Source organism: Sander vitreus, chromosome 13 (assembly GCF_031162955.1).
Source record: "Sander vitreus isolate 19-12246 chromosome 13, sanVit1, whole genome shotgun sequence".
Taxonomy (NCBI): domain Eukaryota; kingdom Metazoa; phylum Chordata; class Actinopteri; order Perciformes; family Percidae; genus Sander; species Sander vitreus.
The window spans coordinates 22,488,667-22,511,280 of NC_135867.1; the positions used below are offsets into that span (position 1 = coordinate 22,488,667).

The 22,614-nt window shown below is 39.2% G+C and overlaps 1 protein-coding gene across 1 annotated transcript in view; it reads right to left on the reverse strand.

Moving 5' to 3' along the window:
• Positions 1 to 256: 256 nt before the first annotated feature.
• The window catches only part of specc1 (sperm antigen with calponin homology and coiled-coil domains 1), a 78,777-nt gene continuing 56,419 nt past the window's right edge, over positions 257 to 22,614 (reverse strand). Inside the window, exons 14-16 of the mRNA XM_078266075.1 lie at positions 13,051 to 13,167; positions 10,977 to 11,036; positions 257 to 1,780 (exon numbers count right to left, since the gene is read on the reverse strand). Of these exons, the coding sequence (XP_078122201.1) occupies positions 1,691 to 1,780; positions 10,977 to 11,036; positions 13,051 to 13,167 (267 nt within the window). The 3' untranslated portion in view covers positions 257 to 1,690. The remainder of the gene's footprint in view (positions 1,781 to 10,976; positions 11,037 to 13,050; positions 13,168 to 22,614) is intronic.

A 22,614-nucleotide genomic window follows, 5' to 3' on the forward strand; every position in this document is an offset into this window, starting at 1 on the left:
CTAAAACCAAGACCAAGTTTGCAAGCCATTTTTAATTCTCTTCAGACTATTTTCCATTATCTTAAAGTGTTACCTGCTGCTGCAGCTGAAATGTGTCTAAGTGGAAAAGGTGTGATGTGACAAGCAGGCAAGCCTTTTCCACTCAGTGTTCTCACTTTTCACTTATCCACGTTTCACAACCCTAACAGAGCAGTTTAATATGAAGGTAAGATTTGGGTCAAAATATAACCTGAAGAAGAATAAAAAAAGTGGATAATTGAATATAAAACTTGACAATCCTTTATTGAGCAATATCCATCCAACAGGCCTCCAGATCTGACATCCGTAAATAGAAAACTGCACACACTCCTGTCCACATTCTCACTTTTCAGAATGCAAGTCTTGTAAATAAATAAATAACACTTTTATTGTCCAAAACATAAGGGCAACTGCAAAATGGAGGCTTATTTAAATCTTAACACAGAGAAAAGTGCTGTGCCTCAACTCTTACATGTAAAAGTCATTCTCTCCTTCATAAATTAACATGGCATGCCAAATATTTATATATACAGTATATATGTATATTTAGCAAAGCAGCTGCAGTACCATAGTTGTCGAGGGACTCTTGACGGAAAACGTGAAGAAACAACACAGGTAGGCACATTTTCATGGTTTGATTCAGCCAATCCTTAACACTGTAAACAATGCCAACATAGAGATCAATCTGTTTTCAAAAAATATTTCTACAAAACTATTTAGCAACTCGTGTAGTGTTAGATCATTTTTAGTGTCACATCACAGATGGCAGCTAAGGTTTATCTAGTTTCTATTCTTAAGAACACACATTAAAAGTGGAAAATATAAAGGCTTCAGTTCAACTCAAACCTGTCAGTCCAAAATAATCCAATACTTTCTGCTCTGCAAAATACAACTCCAGCTAGTTTACAATAAGCACTCAGTATGAGCAGTGATCGATTCTCTGAAGCAAACAGAACCAAATTAACGAAAGTTTGGTTTCACAACGGTTTACTCATGACTGCAGGTTGGTTAGGGATGTCACGCTGCTTACTCACACAGGTTACACTTTCACCATGCATAGATAGTCCTAGCAGAAGGTTTGGCACATGATGAAAATGACCAGAACCAGAGCATTCGATTCACAAACACTGATAAATAGCAAATGGAAAAATATATTTTCTACTGACAGCCAGTTTGTGACCAAAGTTGTTATGTATTTCTGTCATTTCTTTCAAAGACAATATAGATATATAAAGTCAAATAAAATCAGTTTTTAATCCTCTCAGTTGTGCTGTCTACTGCCACAAGGCTTAAATAGTATTTTGCACCACAATGTGCTTGTCTGCTTTCATTTGTCTGTGAATCAGATGCTCAATAAACACTTTAAGCTTGTGCAAATGAACAAGGTAACATGTTTCCTGACTGAAGTCTTTGTTAATCTGGGCCTCAGTGCTTAATGTAGCATCCTGTTAAAAAAATGAGAAAACAGCAGCTCGGTGACTGTTTTAAATTTCTCAAGTCATGTCAAGTCAACAGTCATGTCTCTAGTGTCAAACAGTGAGCAGAAGAAGGGTTCAGGTGGCAGCGTTGGGTCTATCTGGAGGGTGAACGTACTGTCGTGCTGACAGACTGTGACAGGAAAGTGCCGCGGTGCCTCCAACTCATCGATCTCCAGCTCCTCTTTCCCCGTCGGTCAGGTCTCAAAGTACTTGTAGATCTGAGAGAGGTATTGCATGACGCTCTGCCAGTCCGGCCTGTCCGTCTTCATCAGCTCTTCGATGTCCTGTTTGGAACAGAAAGAGGAGTTAAAGAACAATTTGGAGTTTAGGTTTAGGTGGAGGAGTTATGATATTTTCATTGTAATAATGTTGAGCTTTACAAACAGATAGTCATCAGACATCAGATAGTGTAGAACTACTGTAAAATCTTCCTATTTAAAAAAAAAAGTAAATATTTAATGTATTCTGCAGGGACTTCATGCGTGATCATAGATGTGTAACTGTAAATGGTGAGCAGCATTATTATGAAGTCACTCTTGATAAGAGCGTCTGCCAAAGGCCATGAATGTGAATGTTAGGGAATTTCAAGATTACAGAGCCCCCATTAGTCTAAATCAGCTTTAAACACTAGAAAAAACATGCAAAATCTGCAATTTTCATCCCATCACACAGAAGGACACGACCCAAAATCATGTAATCATTTGGATTCATCACTGTTGATTGAACCACTCTGTGTAAAAAGATCAGACCAGAGACCAGACGGATGACAGAAGGTTTTGGAGGGGATTTACATCTGTTTTTCATTTTCTTGTTTTACATTACAGTAACATATAAAGTTTTCACTGTGAATGAGGGTTAACATTGACAGTGAGAAACCTGTCAGCTGTAAAGATATTTTGGTGAATGCTGTTTAAGCAGCAACATAATATGACTATTTTATGACATTTTTGACATACTACACTATGACTTTATATCACTTTTTTCTACATACTATATAATTACTTTTTATCACTTTTTTCGACATACCATAGTATTACTTTTTTGGCTTTTTTTCGGCATACTATACTATGACTATTTTTGAACATACTATGACTTTTTATCACTTTTTTTCTTTTTGACTATTCACTTTTATGACTTTTCGACATACTATACTATGACTTTTTATGAATTTTTTCGACATCCTATACTATTGCAATTTCGACTACTATACTACTGTATACTATATACTATGACTTTCTTTTGACTTTTTTCGACATACTATATAATTTCTTTTTTTATCACTTTTTTTGACATACTATACTATGACCTTTTATGACTTTTTTGACATACTATACTATGACTTTTTATGACAATTTTAGACATACTATACTATAACGTTTTTTTTTGACTTTTTTCGACATACTATATAATTTCTTTTTTATGACTTTATTCGACACGCTATACTATAACTTTTTTCGACATACTATACTATGACCTTTTATGACTTTTTTGACATACTATACTATGACCTTTTATGACAATTTTAGACATACTATACTATAACCTTTTTTTTTGCTTTTTTCAACATGCTATACTATGACTTTTTTTCAACATGTTATACGATGACTTTTTTATGACTTTTTTCAACACATCCTCAGGTTGTATGGTGGTTTAGGGGTTACCAACGCTTCAAACAGCACCAGCAAATAAGCACAGCAGACTTTAGATCAATCCCCAGTCCAGGCTGTGGACTTTGTGTGTTCTTCCACATTTCCCTTGACTTCCTCACCACTTTTTTCGACATATATATATCTATGACAGTTTTCAACATACTATACTATGACTATTTGATGACTTTTTCATGACTTTTTTTCTACATACTATTATATGACTTTTTTTTTTTACTTTATTCGACACGCTATACTATGACAATTTTCGACATATTATACTATGACTTTTTCCGACATACTATACTATGACTTTTTTTTCGACTATGACTTTTTCATATCGACTACGCTATACTATGACTTTTTCCGACATACTATACTATGATGTTGTTATCACTTTTTTCGACATACTATACATTGACTTCCTCATCACTTTTTTCGACATACAATACTATGACTTTTTTCGACATACTATACTATGACAATTTTCAACATACTATACTATGAGTTTTTTTTGCAGTTGTACGGTGGCATAGGGGTTACCAACGCTTCAAACAACACCAACAAGTAGGTGCAGCAGACTCTAGTTCAATACCGAGTCCTTTGCATGTTCTTCCAGACTTCCCTTGACATCCTATACATTGACTTTCTCATCACTTTATTCGACATATAATACTATGACCATTTTCGACATGCTATATTATGACTTTTCTTTTGCTTCTTTCGACACGCTATAGTATGACTTTTTCATGACATACTATACCTATGACAATTTTCAACATACGTATACTATGACTTTTTACGACACGCTATACTATAACTTTTTTTTCGACATACTATACTATGACCTTTTATGACTTTTTTGACATACTATGCTATGACTTTTTATCACAATTTTAGACATACTATACTATGACGTTTTTTCTTTTGCTTTTTTTCGACACGCTATACTATGACTTTTTTTCAACATGTTATACGATGACTTTTTTATGACTTTTTTTCAACATACGGTTGTACGGTGGCGTAGGGGTTACAACGTTTCAAACAACACCAGCAAGTCTGCATAGCAGACTCTAGCTCAATACCCAGTCCTTTGCATGTTCTTTGCAGACTTCCCATGATATCCCTATACTGACTTTTCTCATCGACTTTTTTCGACATGTATATATCTATGACCATTTTTCGACATACTATACTATGACTTTTTGACGACTATACTCATGACTATGACTTTCTACATACTTTTTGACATACTATACTATGACTTATTCGACACGCTATACTATGACATTTTTTCGACATACTATACTATGACAATTTTTCAACATACTATACTATGACTTTTTACGACACGCTATACTATAACTTTTTTCGACATACTATATTATGACCTTTTATGACTTTTTTTGACATACTATGCTATGACTTTTTATCACAATTTTAGACATGCTATACTATGACTTTTTTACATACTACACTATGACATTTTTCAACATGTTATACTGATGACTTTTTTATGACTTTTGTCAACACAAATCCTTCGGTTACCAACGCTTCAAACAACACCAACAAGTAGGTGCAGCAGACTCTAGTTCAATACCGAGTCCTTTGCATGTTCTTCCAGACTTCCCTTGACATACTATACAATGACTTCCTCATCACTTTTTTTCGACATACAATACTATGACCATTTTTGACATACTATACTATGACCTTTTTTTCGACATACTATAATATGACTTATTTCAACACGCTATACTATGACAATGACATATTATACTATGACTTTTTCGACATACTATACTATGACTTTTTTTCGACACGCTATACTATGATTTTTTCTGACATACTATACTATGACAATTTTTTTCGACATACTATACTATGATATTTTTCTGACATACTATACTATGATTTTCGACATACTATATTATGACATTGTTATCACTTTTTTTCGACATACTATATTATGACGTTGTTATCACTTTTTCGACATACTATACTATGACTTTTCTTTTGCTTCTTTCGATACGCTATACTATGACTCATACTACTGACAATTTTCAACATACTATACTATGAGTTTTTATGACAATTTTATACATACTATACTATGTCCTTTTCTTTTGCTTCTTTCGACACGCTATAGTATGACTTTTTTCAACATGTCATACGATGACTTTTTTAATGACTTTTTCATGAATTTTTTCTACATACTATAATATGACTTTTTTTTTTTTACTTTATTCGACACGCTATACTATGACAATTTTAGACATATTATACTATGACTTTTTTCGCACTTCAGACTCTAGTTCAATACCCAGTCCAGGCTCTGGACTTTGCATGTTCTTCCAGAATTCCCTTGACATCCTATACATTGACTTTCTCATCACTTTTTTCAATACAATACTATGACAGTTTTCGACATACTATACTATGACTTTTTATCACTTTTTTCGACATACTATACTATGACTTTTTTTGACATACTATACTCTGATAATTGTAGACATACTATACTATGACTTTTTTATGACCATTTTCGACATACTATCGTATGACTATTTTATGACTTTTTTCGACACGCTATTATACTTTGACTTTTTTCTTACTTTTTTTGACATACTATATAATTACTTTTAGATCACTTTTTTCGACATACTATAATATGACTTTTTTTGACATACTATAATATGGCTTTTTATTACTTTTTTCGACACGTCATACTATGACTTTTATGACTTTTTTCCACATACTATACTATTACAATTTTCAACATACTATATTTTGACTTTTTTCAACATACTATACAATGACTTCCTCATCACTTTTTTCGACATACAATACTATGACTATTTTTGACATACAATACTATGACCTTTTTCGACATACTATACTGACTTATTTCGACACGCTATACTATGACAATTTTAGACATATTATACTATAACTTTTTTCGACATACTATACTATGACTTTTTTGACATACTATGAACATTTTCGACATTTAATGACTTTTATCGACATCCTAGTAGGCAGTGCAGACTGTGACCCTGTTTCAATACCCAGACCGGGCTGGGCCTTTTTGTGTGGAGTTTGCATGTTCTTCCAGACTTTGTTTGACATACTATACTATGACTATTTTTGACATACTATACTATCACTTTTTTCATCACTTTTTTCAACATACTATGCCTTTTTTTCAACATACTATGCCTCTTTTTTTGACATGCTATACTATCACTTTTTTTAATCAGTTCTTTCCACCATACTATACTATAACAATTTTTGATATAATATACTATTACTTTTTGTCACTTTTTTGGACATACTATACTATGACTTTTTTTAATCACTGTATTCCACATACTATATTATGACTCTTTTTGACATGCTGTGCGGACATTTTCATACACACATACACCTTTTGAAAATATTGAACAAAGCTGATTGCGATTTCCTAATTTGACCCACCCATTTCCCATTTTACCCCCCCCTTCGTCATCACCAGCCACCTTGAGCAAAAAATCTAGAAAAGATGACAGGAACCACAATATTCAAAACCATACAACAAACTAATATCAAAATAGAAATTAAACCATAAACCAAATGAACATATGTAATGACAACACCATAGGCCAGGGGCGGACTGGGACCAAAAATCGGCCCTGGCAATTCCGTCCCGGCCTAATTTCAGACGGTGACGTTATTTGCTTTATAATTGCAAAAGGCTCATGTAAGACTATGGCATCAGCAGCATGAGGCGCACTTACAGGCTTTCATAATTAAATAATACTCACACTGGAGCAATTTATAAAACCTTCAAATAAACAACCATGGCACCATCTTAGAATATAATGGAAATGCTGGAATATTTAAAACATATTATTACATACTTAAACACCTAAAACACCGGAGGACAAAGACATAACGGAGCAGACGCGAGCTTTAATTTTGAAAAGTAGAAGCCCGACGGCAGCAGACGGGAGGCTCCAGGCTGCAACCGTACAGTCTTGCATATTGTTGTCAAACTAGTGTGAAACGCCAGTGCTGCTGCATTCTTTTCTTTGTCCAGCGGCCCAAGTCGGCCCAAGAGTTCTTTGGCCCTCCTGGCATCCACCAGAACTGCCAGATTACCAGTCCGCCTACGCCATACGCCCATCATACACGTCTCACAAAGCTTCTTAGGAGTCTTCCAGGAAACATTAGTACTTGAAGAATCTGTCTGGCTATCAATAAACTAGTCTGGACCCAGCTTCTTATGTGCTTATCCATCCCGCTTAGGATTGACCCATCTCCCAGAACAAATAATCTTGGGCTGAATGGGACCTGGGTTCTTGCAATCCGACATAGGTTATCATGTATCCCGGTCCAAAATTCCTGGACCTTATCACAGGACTATAGGACATGAAGTAGTTGGCCAAGTTATTTCTTTTAAAGCAAGAGTTAACTGTTTTGAGTGAGTGAGGGATTTTTGCAGGACAAATGAATGTGTACTGCTCAGTAGAACATTACGTGTGTTTAAGAAAATGTGCTTAAACTATAATTTACAGTATTACGAGACTCTCGGATGAGCTGTGTGAAGCTGCAGTCGGCTGCACAGACACCTCCTGTCTGACAGCGATGAGTCAGACAGTGAACCTGGCTTTCACATGACTCCATATTGACCCAGCGTCACGGCAGTTTCCCTTAGCTAAGATTTATACAGAAGCTTTGGTACAGTCACTTCCACGATGTCTCAACCTCCTGGATGATCAGCTGTGTCTGACGGTTCTGTTTATGCAGCACCAAAAAATAAGCAGTTGAAAAGTTGGAAGTCACTGACATAGGAACAAGTTTCTCATGTCCAATCTCCTAACTACAAGCATGCAATGGAGAGCTAATAAGAAATATGACCTTTGTTGAGAGCAACAAGGCAAGACAGCATTAGACGGTTTAGTGTCCACACTCTTGCTGGCAGTGGTATGTGTTTAAATGAGAATGAAAAAAGAAAGCATGACAGTATAAAAACATAAAAGCTGTATGTGCATGTGATGAGGATTATGGTATTTATGAACAATAGTTCCTGCTCTATGATCTGAAGGCAGTGAAGAGACAAATGAGTCAGGATCTGGGACAGACATTCACAGCCAAAATGCAAAGATTTCATTGTATCTTAAATTATCATCTGAACATTTGCACCTAATTCAAAAAATGACTTTAAAGGCCCTGCTTCTCAGTATGAGCAAATGAGATCCTGCATGAACACTAACTTTATTCCGACCAAAGTTTGAACAGTTTTGATTATTTCACATGAAAGATTTCGGAATTTATGCTTTTCTCAATGGTTTGAAGTGGGCGGGGCTCAGCTGGAAAAAAAGGTGACGCCACATGCTTCCCAGCACCAATCAGGATTTAGTCGAAACATTTCAGTCAAAATGTGATGGGAGGTTCATGTTGCCTGGCAACTGTTTATCCTATTTGATCAGACCACACCCACAGTACTGATGAAGATTAGCCGAGTTTGTGACAGTTATTAGGATTTTAATAAACAATAACTAAGGATGTTTTTTATTGTGTCTTATTAAGTCAATATCCAATGCTATAGAGAAATACAAAAAAAACCCATTTATTTTAAACCATGTTTTCAGCGGCTTAAAGGAAAAGTCCAGACTAGACTAGCATGGCTGAGGATTCTTAGTCTCGTTACACGCAAGTGTCTGTACGGATTAGACAAATCAGACACATTATGTTAATTTGTGAGCTTTAGAGGACAGAGGCCCTAATCTCCACCCTAAGGCCTTAAGCCCTGAACCCTAACAGACTTAACTAACGTCACCTGGTAAGTGACGGTTTATAATGGAACCCACGCAACTTCTAGGCAAGACATTCAAAGCATTCACTGTTGGCCAGGTATCCATGCTTACACAAGGTAACGGAACCCAATTTGTTCAGGTCGGCTAGCTGAACCTTAACTACTTAAGGTCAATGCCAACCAAAATGGTATAAATAGGAATGGGACAGCGCTTTTCAGCCACATTTCATGCTGCCTTGACAACGCCAAAACATGTTAAGGTGCTTACACACCAACCAGACGGCCGACCGTCGGCAGAAAAGGCAGTCGGACTGATCAGTCGGGTCCCCGAGGTCCAAAAAAATGCCTCAAAACACATTGAGGTGACGCCGACTACTAATACGTCTCCATAGCAGCAGGCGGCGTTTCTCTGTATTGTTTCCCAGAAAATGAAAACCGGCAGCTGATAGGACGAATGCGCCACGTGGGTCTTTTTTCTCCGGAAATTCACAGCCAGACTGTCATGGCGGCTTGTTCAAAACACAATCTCATATTTTACTAAAATAGTTCACCGAAACGTGTTTCTGAAAAGATTTTAAGCGAGAAATAGGCCGTGCAGTTGCTGAATCCGTCTTCATTTCAGATCGACAAAGCTCAGTTTAAAAAGATTTTCGTCAGATTTTAAGAGGCTCATCTGCTCGCCATTTCCGGGTGAGTCCCGACTGCCCTGTCTCCGACTGAGCATGTCGGGTCAGCCAAAATGAACGCCGACGGCTCCTCGGACGGACGACGGCACGGAACACACCGAACAGACTCGAGTCACCGACCTCGCCAGACGGTCCGATTTTTCTCCTAATAATGACATATACGTTTGTTTGTGTGGAAAGCACGCTTTTATTAAGCAACTGTAGGAAGGCATTCGGAAATGTCAACAGATGAGCGCATCAGCGCACACGGGGGAACAAGCGCACGTTAACATAGGCACGCACCTACATAATAAGCTTTTTTAAATTTAAAATGTTCAATGCCTTATCGCACTTATGTGACCGAGCCCAACCTGAACCCGAGCATCATTTCTAAATATCAGCCGGCTATCGGGTATCCATCCTCTACTGTACATTAGACAGCTGGATACCAAGCAGAGAAGTGGCAGTCGGTGTTCAATTCCCCCATGATTGCCTCAGTGACCCCTCTGATGTAGAGATGGAGATGGATGCAGAGATGGTTTTGCTTGTCCACGTAGTCGATATTGTAGCTATTAAAAGTGTCACCTTTTCCTCTGTGTTTATTCTGATATTTACATTTGAAAACTTTGACCGACCAGGCTAACAGAGTCAGCAGGAGACTGGTGAGTTGATTTCCTGATCCTAAAGAGCTACCCATAGCCACATGCCATCACAGTCCAACGTCAACCACATAAAGCACAACTAATATCTGTAAAATGGACACTTCAGCATACATACAGCTGACGGGAGGGAGACTGGAGAGGTCCGCACCTTCTAGAAGAATCTGACCTATAACTCAATGGTTTGCTTTTCTTCAGGTCGACCTGAAGAAAAGCAAACTATTGGGTGATGAGACACTGTACATTTATTTGCAAGGATGCAAATAAGCGTAAAAAGTTCAAACTCTTCCTTTCAGTAAGGGAGAGGCACTGCTTCACTAGAAATTAACATGAAAGTGACTTTGTTTACGACCCAACAAAACATGGAGGGATTTTGTGCTTACAAAGTCTCAATGTTTCAGTGGAGCAGCTGGTTGTAAATCAGCCATTTCCGAGGAGAACTGCCAATGTTTTCATAAACCAACTAAGCAAAGTCAAATTATATCTGAATTATGTATTAGGTTGGTTTTTCTCTTGAAGCAAAGTGTTATGCATTTCCTGCGTACAGTGCTAGAAACTCAAGGCATTCCAAAAAGAAAGGACTCTGTAGCTGATATACACTGTTGTGTGGGGCATGTCTGTTCAAATGCTTCACATCATGAAAGTTTGGCAAATCAATTTCCAAAAGTTTCGATTTGTGTAATGTGTTCGAGGTCTGCGGCACCTCAACTCACCAGAGAGGTTCTGATACCAATGCTCTCGGCAGCCTGGAAAGCCAGGGTCAGATTCTTGACCTGAAGAAAAACAAACCATTGGGTGTTCAGACACTGTGAAACTTCCTTCCCCTTGTCATCCTGCAACACCACACATAAAGGTTCAAACAATAAGCCCACAAATACATTTATAAACCTTTACAAACACCCAAGAGACAGTCTAAAACATATATAAGCCTTAGCTTGTTTGTGTGAGCATTTTTAAGCCCTATGTTTATTTGATCAGTGTAAAGCTATACTGTGAGCCTAGTTAATGTCCCCATGATCTGAATTCCTTTAGATTTAGCCTAATTCTCCTTATGAAACTGTGGATTTGTGTACAGTAACTTCTCCACTAAAAGAAAGTGAGAAATCCAAACTTAGGAGTGAAATACAACCTGTCCTTGTACGTGAGCACTGTTGATAGGAAAACTCTTTCAGTCTCTCTCGACTTGAAGTTTCAATTTTTTTCTGCCTTTTGAATTGAGAGTGCAGGTCCTTGAGTCGCTAATCGTGACTCTCACAAGCACTCCAACTGTCATATTAAGTGCCTCTAGACATCGGCACAGCTGGGACGTTGAATTCATAAATTATGAATTCTTAATAATTAGTTCCGCAGCTGTGGACTGCTGATTGAAAGAACAAATGTTCCCTCTTTCACCTAAAATATAAGTCCAACTATGTCTACGTTAAAGGGCGAAGGAGGGCAGTAATGGGATTATTGGAAGATTATACTGGGAAGAGGTTGGGTGTTTGGGCCTTGGGGAAAGTCACTCAGCAAGAGTTATTAAAGCCAACACAAGTCTATTGAATTATTCAGAGAGATGTCTCTGTCATCAGCTCAGTGTTACACATTCACAGTGACACGACAGCGCACACACGCATACATGACTAATTTGTCACATAGAATGTGTCAGGCCTGGTCGGAGGTGTTTTTCTATTGTTTTAATGTCGTAGCAGGCTGAAAGAACCTCAGTCCCCAGAGAGGAACCATATTGTTTGTACAGTTACTGTATAAACCACCTGCATTACAGAGCTGTCAACACCAAGCTATACGGTAGCTGCTGCCCTGTGCTCAGGATCACATACAGTTTGACTACACATATGCTACATTGATAATTAATCTTCAGGCTGTCTCTTAATGCTGTGTGGACAATATGGCAGACCTATAAAATATCTACAACTGGATAAAGGAAGTAATGTGCAGCTTAATGGTGGAAAAAAATGACTCCTGGCAAAATGGCTTCAAAGCATAACAGAGGTTTTATTTGCTCTTGGCAAACATCATTCTCACAGTTAACAGGTTCACATTACCCACAAACAACCTATTGTGGCTTTATGTGCAGTATTTTCTAGAGACACAATTCTGCAAGTCTAAGTCAGCAAGAGGACCACACAAATCTGAACATGTGGTTTGTTTGCTCTACTCACAAATCAGAGAGGACATGGTCAGTGCAGGTTCAAATAAGCTATACTTTCTTTAAGGTAATCTGAGCTCTGCCAAGCTGCAGTGAGGAATTCCCCTCACGAAACCAGTCCGACTGCCTTCTCTGAATTCATTTCCTATCAATTCAACCTCATGCACAGAAAAGGATTTTGACAGCAAAGCATCCAGTCAGTGTTGTAGTAACTTTCCTGGGGCTCTGTGCCATCACGTACACCATGCACTGTACATGTGAGTGACCTCACCGTTCTGGTACAATCTGACACGAAACCACAGTGTTACTCATAGACGGACGTATAAGTATGTGTGGGTCACCACCCAGTGATCACTGAATCCAAGTATGCAAGTGAGCCTGCATTTAGATCTGGGGGTTGGAGATGTCCTGCCCAGGGACTATAATAGCAATTGTGCTACAACCTGGTACAATGCATCTCTCCTTGTTTTTATACAAGGTTCATGTTTAATTGTGCATTGCCCCTGTTTGAATAAAATTGAAACAAGTTGTTTACTCCTTTCTATAAATACTCCGATAATTTCTGATCTACATGTCAAGACTGGGTCTGGTGTGAGAGTAATACTGCAGTGTGTGCAGTTTGTTCTGTAGTTTCCTACCTTATCTTGACTGATGAGTTCCTGGTAAGGGATGTGGGCCGGCAGATATGTGTGCAAGAGGGCACAGAAAGCCAAGCCATCACTCCAACTGCTGCTGAAGTTGGTCACGTCAATATTCTGTAGACGGGAAAAGAAGACGGGGCAAAGAAAAAAACATGAATATCACACAATGATAAGGGGCTTAAAGAGCCTATAATTTGTGTGAGAGAGCAAATAGCCTCGTGACAACGTGAACAGGCCATGAAATAAAAAAAGCCATTAAGTTAAAGAACCACAGGAAACAACATGACAATTAAAATGTAGTGCTATTAAATGCTGTTCTGGGTCTTTCAGACTCCATTAATGCCTGGTCATGTTTCCTTTGAAGGATGTTAGGAGGATCTTCTTTCTAGATCCCCTTTAAGCCTCTGATGCTCTCTCTGATCTCTCCTCTGGGTGAAGAACATGCATAGCAGCACGTCCAGTCTGTTGTGCTTTTGTGTGTGTTTGTGAGATTCACAGAGCATCATCACCTCATACACTGTACACAGCGTATTCAGGGTCTGATAAGAGAAGGGAGTTCAGAGGAAAGACTTCCTCCGGGCCATTGTTTGGCATTGCAGGCTCCCTGTTGGATAGATTAGCTATTTCCGGTGTCTTCCTCTTGTATCCCTCTCCCCGCTCATGTATCTGTGAGGCTTCATAGGCCTCCATTGCCTCCCATACTTCACACACTGAACCTGGGGAAGTTACAGTATTCTGATCCAGGTCCATCAAGTACAGGTGGAAATGCTTAAAGTGCCACAAAAGCAGACATGCGTACAATGGTTAAATACAGCAGTGTATTGTAGTTTTACTAGATATTTTTCATATTATTAGGACATATTTTCTCATTATCTAGTACGGTAAATTATTCTGTTTTTACAAGAAACTTTTCTTGTTATAACATGGCATGACATGTAACAACATTATGGATGGATGTGTGTAGTATGGCCCCAGCTGGGAGCTGTGTTGTGTGTCTTTCCAGATGTGAGAAGCCCTGCAAAAAGCAGTAAAACATATATATTTAACAACAATTTAAATGTGCAGCTGTTTAATCCTGTCAAGCCAAAATGATTTCCTAATCCACAATAGTCTCAGGCTAGCCTATTGTTCTCTCTAATTATCACACTAAAAGGACAGTAGTACCCATTGACTACGTAAATGCAGTCTATAAAAAACATTTACAGATTTATTTGACACTTTTAGGCTACAAGGGATGTAATTTTGCAGCTGAGGGCCTTATAGGGTTAAGCAGACATTTTTAAAAGGAAATAAAACATTGTTTTTTTATTTGTAAGGGATAAAGCCCTGCATTAAATATCTATGAGTACATCTTTGTGTCTGTCCACAAAGCATTAGCTCCAGTGAGATGCTAAAGATTGGACATGCAGCCATGTGTTTGTTTACTGTTGCTCTAAGCCAGTGGTCTTCAGTCCTGGCCCTGAGGACCAGAGCTAATCCAACCAGTGACTGATCCATACATATAACGCCAGGGGAATGTAATTAACTATGCGAGAGGATAGAAAAACAGCACAACTCTGAGTCCTGAGGACAATAATTAAAAGTCACAGCTCTAAGTCACTGCAGTAATGAAAATCCCCTGAGCTCCTACGAACTGATGACAGATTTGTTATTTCTAATTGCCTTCACTTGTCTTTGGCTTTGGCGTTATGGATGCAAGTTACCTCATCTTAAAACTACCTGTAGTTTCAAGGTGAGAGGCAAGTCCTTTTCCTTTAACATCACCAGAGCTCGACATATGTTTTTAGTACAATATCTCAACAGCTGCAGGATGGAATGCTATTCATTTTTGGTACATTCAAATTACTGTAAGAACCCCTGACTTTTCATCTAGCGCCACCAGCAGGTCAAAATTTCAATATTGTTCATCTGATACTCCAATCATACTCAGCTGTAAAGCTGGGTGCTAATCAGCAAATGCTAACATGCTAAACTAATATGGTGAACATGGTAAACATTAAACGTGCTGAACATGAGCATGTTTGTTTAGCCACAGCTGATAGCATGGCTGTAGACTCGTAGTCATGTTAAATGTTATGAAATGACATGTTTTGTTATCTCCCTAAATCTGAAATTGATAAGAGTTGGAATGTGCCTTTAATCTGATTTGTTGAAATGCTCAATAAAATATGACTTAGAAAAGTGTAGCCAATTATTGTTGTCCAACTTGAGTCATCAGGGAAAGCCACAGAGCATTTGTGATCACAACGAGGGAGCAGCAGCTTAATCTGAATGAAGCCAAACAGGATGCATAGTCCTGGGCTCAGCCTTTGTTCACGTTCACTATTATTTGTCATGAAATACAGTCTGTGTGTAATCAACAATCACCCAATCAGTCACATTAACTTATGATGATAAGGGAAACAATCAAACCTATTTTCAAAAAACTCCCATCATTATATACTTTAATAACCACTTTGATACTACTCAGCATGTGTTATGAATTAACAGCAACGTTTGACATCACTCCTTACGAGTGATCTCTAATATGCAGATAACAGATCACTTTGCTATCTAATGCTTCAATGGTATAACAGAGGCGGAAGAGTCTTTGGATGCACAAGCCTCCTCTCCATCAGTCACTGCCTATCCATTATGTCTGGAGGGCAGACCTGTGCAGTCATGTCAGCCCACATTCTTCTCATAACTCCCCCCCTCCTCTCTCTTAGCTTGCCACTAATAGCACTGTGTGTGTGATGTATTTGCAGACTGACAACACACACACACACACACACACACACACACACACACACACACACACACACACACACACACAGAGGGAGTGATCGGGGATTAATCAGACCCCAGAGACTCCGAGACCAAGATAGCCAATGACAAATAAGATGATAAGAGAGATTGCAGAGTGCAGTTTGTACATGATGTTGATCAGAGGAAAACACATGTCCTAATCCAGGCCAGGGCCAGGTAGGTTAGTTCAAGTTCTGGGTGGGAGTGGGAGAGAAAAGGGGTTGGGTGGGGGGTTGGGATACGCTTAGGGTAGAAAGAGAGGGAGAGGCATGAATGCTAAAACAGCAGCGGACAACAACAGCTCTCTGGGAGCCGGCTCAGAAAAGCAAACACAGGCAGGAAGCGTCTCGCTCTGCACAAAAGGAAGAGCTGTGGCTTTCTTTTTCTTTTTAGGCCATTATTTATATAGGACAGCTGAAGACATGAAAGGGGAAAGAGAGGGGGAATGACATGAGGCAAAGGGTCGCAGGGCAGAGTCGAACGCGCGGCCGATGCGTTGAGGAGTAAACCTCTATATATGGGCGCCTGCTCTACAAGGTGAACTACTCAGGCGCCCAGAGCTGTTGCTTTTCAGAGCGCAGAGAAAAAGAGTATGACAGGAAAGCAGGGGCTTGTACAGAGAGAGGGAAAGAAGAAGAAAAAAGAGATAATGTCAAGTTCATATGTGTATATTTGGTCTGCCTCCAAGTGGGAAATAGATACTATCTATGAAAGCATCAGGATTTAAGTTACAAGTGAAAATGAGCCTGGGAAGTTTGATCAGGTAATAAAATGCAGACACAGACATGTCACACATACAACTGTACTAATAAAGACTAAAATGGCCTCATGCAACAGCACTGATTCTCAGCCTTTTAATGGTACACAGCCTATATGAAAGATACTGGCGATGTCAAAAGTGACACTGTCCCAGAGTCCAAATTGTTGTCTTCAAATAAGTTCTATCAGATCAACAGTCCAAAAACATTCAGTTTACAATGATAGACAACAGAGAAAAGCAGCAAATTATCACAGTGGAGAAGCTGGAAACAGTGAATGTTAAGCACTTTCCTTGAAAAAATAAAAAGATTAATCAATTATCAAAATTTTATTTTGATTTAGTTGACCAACTAGTCAAATAGTTAAGTAATCATTTCAGATGTACATGTGGCTATAGCTGCAGAGGACATTAAAGCCAAGGACAGCATATCCTCTCTGCTGTAAAGCATTTAGAAAAGGAATTGGCAGATGAGCTGGACATTAGCCAGGTGTGTGTGCAGCGATAGAAGTTAAGTGTGCGCCCTCTGCTTTCACATGTAAATGCAACTGGACTGGTGTCACATCCAGTAACATGGAGTAAAGCCCCTCTGCTGTCATGCTTCCATGACACTTGACACCCAGATGTCAATGTGTTCATTATTGAATAATTGAGAGCTCACTCACAGATCAAGAAGGAAAAAACACCACAGCACAACGCAACATGCAGCAAGCACGCACAGAGAGATAGAAGACAACTGTGACACAAACACACACACACACACACACACACACACACACACACACACACACACACACACACACACACACACACACACACACACACACACACACACACACACACACACACACACACACACACACACACACACACACACACACACTTTGTTAAAAAGCCATCAGTCTAAAGGGTGAAAGCAGGAGACATCAAGCCTGAGAGAGTCATCTAGCTGATGAGCTGGTCTCAGTATATTTCCTGTCACAGAATCTCTCTACCTCACCTCAACTGAATGAGTAGGGCAACAAGAAGACAAACGACAGAGTGAAATGTGAGTAAGAAACAAAAATGAAAGAAAGAAGAAGAGGAGACGACAACAAAAATGAGAAAAGCTAGTTTGACAGGAAGGAACAAAGAGAGAGACAGAGAAGGGAGAGAGGGGGAGAAGGCCCTAATGTATCATGCAATGAATCACAGTCATGAGCAATGACAGGATGAAAGCCCAGACAGGGGGGACCACGGAGATAAAGACAGGACAACAGGGACGGTCACAGAGCTGGTGGAGCTGAAGAGTGCTGCTCTTCAACCTGCTTCGACATACATGTATGGACCTATTCTGCACACAGGACGGGGGGGGGGGGGGAAAGAGGGCACGGGTGAAAGAGGGCACAAGAACACACAGGTCAACTGTACTGATGCTTCATGATAGATCTGTATTTGACGGCAAATGTTCACCTATCTGATAATAACATTAGAAATTGCTGGTATTAATATTAAGATTATATAAAAGAGATGTACTCCTTTCTAATCCTTTAACACATCCTGGACCTTTCTCTGTACTGGATATCTACAGTATATTCTCATCTGATTCAAAATATTTGACTACGACAGAGCATTAGGGCCACATTAAGGGGGAAAAAATGAAGGAAGATTTTTTTTAATTTATTTTGCATTTCCAGAATAAAGTCGAAATGTCGAGAATAAAGTCACCATGACGAGAATAATGTCGAAATGTCAAGATTAAAGTTGAAATGACGAGAATAAATTCAACTCCTTTATCGCTTAATCACATTAGAGCGACTATCCGCCATGCCAGCTGCCATGTAGGCAACATCGTCGATAGGCTATGGGTTACATCCTCGCCTGAGCCCCACTCCTTCAGGATCAAACAATTTGATCAATTGTCTTATTGTGTCTTGTGATACAATATAACCTCTCTGTTTTGCGCGAAGGTGTAACCATTGATAGGATACCCTTGCATCTGACCATTACAGGCTACGTATTTCAGTTTGTAGGAATACGGCCACCTCTTCCAAGTTTGTGTGGTTTCTCCTTCTGAACAGATGCAATTTTCGGGACAATCTTTTCAAAGTCCTAATACTTATCACCATACTGTGTTTATACGCTAAAAGAGAAATCATTTCCTTGTTATTAAAACCGATTCTGAAGTATAATTTCACGAGTTCATATAGGCCTTCACAATGCATTTTGTAGAAGACTATAGGTAAAGCTAGTAGTTTGGTTTAGGCTATTCTCAAAAGTCAGACTTGATTCTTGAAATATCACGTTTTTTCTTGACATGTCGACTTTATTCTCAAAATGGTATTTTTTACTTTATTCTCGTCATGTTGACTTTATTCTCGAAATGCAAAATAAATGAAAAATCTTCCTCCTTATTTTTTCCCCCCTTGATGTGGCCCCGATGCTCCGTCGTATTTAACAGAACAGACATAACCACTTAGCACAACCACTTCCCAGATGTCAAGGGTTACTCAATGTTTTTTTTTTTCACTGAAGCTCAGACTTCTAGAGGCCCTTAAGTCTCAAGCATGTTTCTATTCAAATTTGACCCAGATATTGTTTAACAATTATGATTATTGATGATTTGAATAATAAAAAAATACAGCCCCTTTATTAAGATATTTCAGTCATTTTCAACTGCAGTGAGCCCTATGATCAATTGTAAACTGTTATTTTACACCAATGATGTCACTCACAGCACTATTACTGTTCATCCTACATTATTAGAACTTACAGTGATGGTTACTCTTTGAACTGCGACCCTCTTGCACTCCTCAATGTCTGACCTCCATTCCACACTCGCCTGGGAGTCCGTTTCTGTCCCTTTAATGGCTTTGTGTGCGTGTGTGAGTTTCCCAGACGTGGCCGGATGTGCTGTGCTCTGTCAGGCCCAGCTGACCCTAATGTTCAGAGCCTTTGCTCATTGTTCCCATCTTGAACAAACAGCTTATTTATTTTTGTTTGGCTTCTATGGTTAATTGAGAAAAAAAAGTTTAAAAAGTGTCTGGAGTTGTCCTAAATTAAGACATGAAAGAAGCTGATAAATATACAGTAGGAGGCGTTTTTCAACAGACGAGACATTCAGGAAAGCCTTTTTATTGAACGCCAAAAATGGCCACTTTTGTGAAACTTGAACCAAAGGAGGCATTTTGTTTCTAAATGCAAGGTGACAAATGTGTGGACATTTTGAAACCAAGGTGTCAAACGTGTTGACACAAAAATATGAGATTTTGCTTTGATTTAAAACTTCAAAATTACATATGAAAAGGGTCTAACTTGCTTTGGGCTCAGAAGAATGCCTTGTAATCCAACTGCTATCTAACCACAATGTAAAGATGAAGAGTCAGAAAAAAGTTACACACACATAGAAGTCGCAACACATCCAGTTGCAGGCAGAGTGTGGCTGTACAGCAAAGTGCTCATTTGAGTCAGATCTTGCAAACTGCCTTGAAAACCAGTGAAACCGAAGTTGTACAAAAGCGGTCTTGTGTTTCAAGTCTGTGTCCAGTCCAACACTGACGTGCACAGGATCCCTTGTGAATACCAATTTCCTGTCAGAGGCCCATTCAGTCTCTCCCACAGGGCAGAGTCGATCAGAGCGAGCTTAAGGTCTTCACTGATCGATCTGTGATCTTCCCAGAATCTGACATTTGAGGTGTCGGAACCTGTCTGGACTTGCATCTCATCCTCCGCTGAGAGAACACAAGTCAGGTATTGAACTGCTCTAAGGACGTCTACATTACTGGGGTATGGAAGCAGCTGGTGGGTAAACACACCACATTCTCCCTCAGCGGTTCAAGGGCTCTTCTCATGATGATAGCACGCCATCCTGCCTTTGAATGTGTGTTTATATGCATTTGCCATGTTATCCTTTTTTCTGCCATATGGCAGCCTATGTTCACACCAACACACACACACACACACACACACACACACACGTCCATACTTAGACACATACACACATGGCTCGACTGGATTCATGATTTTAAGCACGTAGGTAGGGCTGCAACTAACGATTATTTTCATAGTCGATTATTTTCTCGATTAATCGATTAGTTGTTTGATCTATAAAAATGTCAAAACATGGTGAAAAATGTGGATCAGTGTTTCCCAAAGCCTAAGATGACGTCCTCAAATGTCTTGTTTTGTCCAAAACTCAAAGATATTCAGTTTACTGTCACAAAGGAGAGAAGAAACTAGAAGATATTCACATTTAACAAGCTGGAGTCAGAGAAATCTTATTTTTTTTAATAAAAAAATGACTCAAACGATTAATCGTTTATCAAAATAGTTGGCGATTAGTTTAATAGTTAATAATAATTTAATAATCGATTCATCGTTGCACCTCTACACGTAGGCCATGGTTACTGCTTTCATTATGTTATTTTTCCTTTGTCAACTATATGTGATGATTACAATTACGCATCCCTTTATTGATCACAGTAAACGCGCCAAGTGTGACATCAGGCTTTGTGTCCAGCTATAATTAACAGATTTACTGTGCCCTCGGCAGCTATTTGCACCTAAATATCAAATAACCTCCCGGCATGCTTACAAAAGCTCCCGTTTTCTGTTTCACTTTAATTAGCCTGCTGTTTGACCAAAAGGTCTGCCAACAACAGGACTGTAATGACAACTGGCACAGGGCTGATGGGCTTTAACCCCTTCTCACACGGCAGCTTTTCTGGTTCCGCGCTGGCAGATGAGCCAGCTTGTTGTGAAAGCGAACCGAGATGGTCAAAGCTGCCTCTTCAAAGTGACCATTAATTATGTAGGCTGAAAAGGCCAAGCATAAATTACAACGAGGCGACTCTACACTAAAGATCCAATTAGTGATGAATTATTACCTTTTTGACCTTAGTCCACAGCAGAGAAGATAGTGACTGCAAAATGCATGTGGATGTATTGATAAAACCTAACCTCACTAACCTTTATCAGAGCAGAACACGAGCATGACAGGGCAAAAGAAAGACAAAGCAGGCAACCTGGATATGGTTGTATTTCGGGTAATTGTCGTAGTCTCTGTCTCGGAGCTACAAACTGTTTGACAGATCAGTCAGTCTCTGGGTATTAGGCATGTAATTAGTGGTTTCCATGTGCCTCATAACATTGTGAGAGCCTGACCTTTCAACAAACATATGAAGTGCAACCCGTCCTCTGACAGTAACCTTTTCCCTCAGCTTACATATACTGTATGTTCTGGTAAAGAGCACTCAACTGGGCTCTACTTACTGTAACGGATGCACAAACACTAGCACATATGCAGGCATACCATAAATCATTAAGTATTATAGAGAATACCAATCCCTGTGGAAGGTAGTGGAAATTACCAGCAAAAGCTAAAATCCCAAGAGATAAACAACAGCCGCTCCAGTACTTATCTCTGCTGAGAAACTGAACTTAAACACCAAATGTACAGACTTTTTTTTTTCTTAAAGATTATTTTTTGGGCATTTTCAGCCTTTATTTTGATAGGGCAGCAGAAGACATGAAAGGGGAGAGAGAGGGGGAATGACATGCAGCAAAGGGCTGCAGGTCAGAGTCGAACCTGGGCCCGCTGGGTCAAGGAGTAAACCTCTAAGTATGGGCGCCAGCTCTACAAGGTGAACTACTCAGGCGCCCAGAGCTGTCGCTTTTCAGAGCGCAGAGAAAGAGAGTATGACAGGAAAGCAGGGGCTTGTACAGAGAGAGGAAAAGAAGAAGAAAATCCGGGCGCCCAAATGTACAGACTTTTAAGAAATCGTTCTGAATCTGTTTCATGACCTTTTGCTCAATCTACATCTCAGATGCTTCAACGTATGAATACTTCTTTAATCTGCTTCTCTTAATCTCCCCCTTTGTGTTGGATGCCCATGAACAGCCGCATAGTGTACTGCACCTCACATTCTGTACAGTATACTGTATTCAGTGTATTAAATAATGTTAAGAAGTTCCATGGAAACCTGGTCTGGTGGACAGATATAAAAACACTGGTATTCCCTTTAGATTTACAAAACATG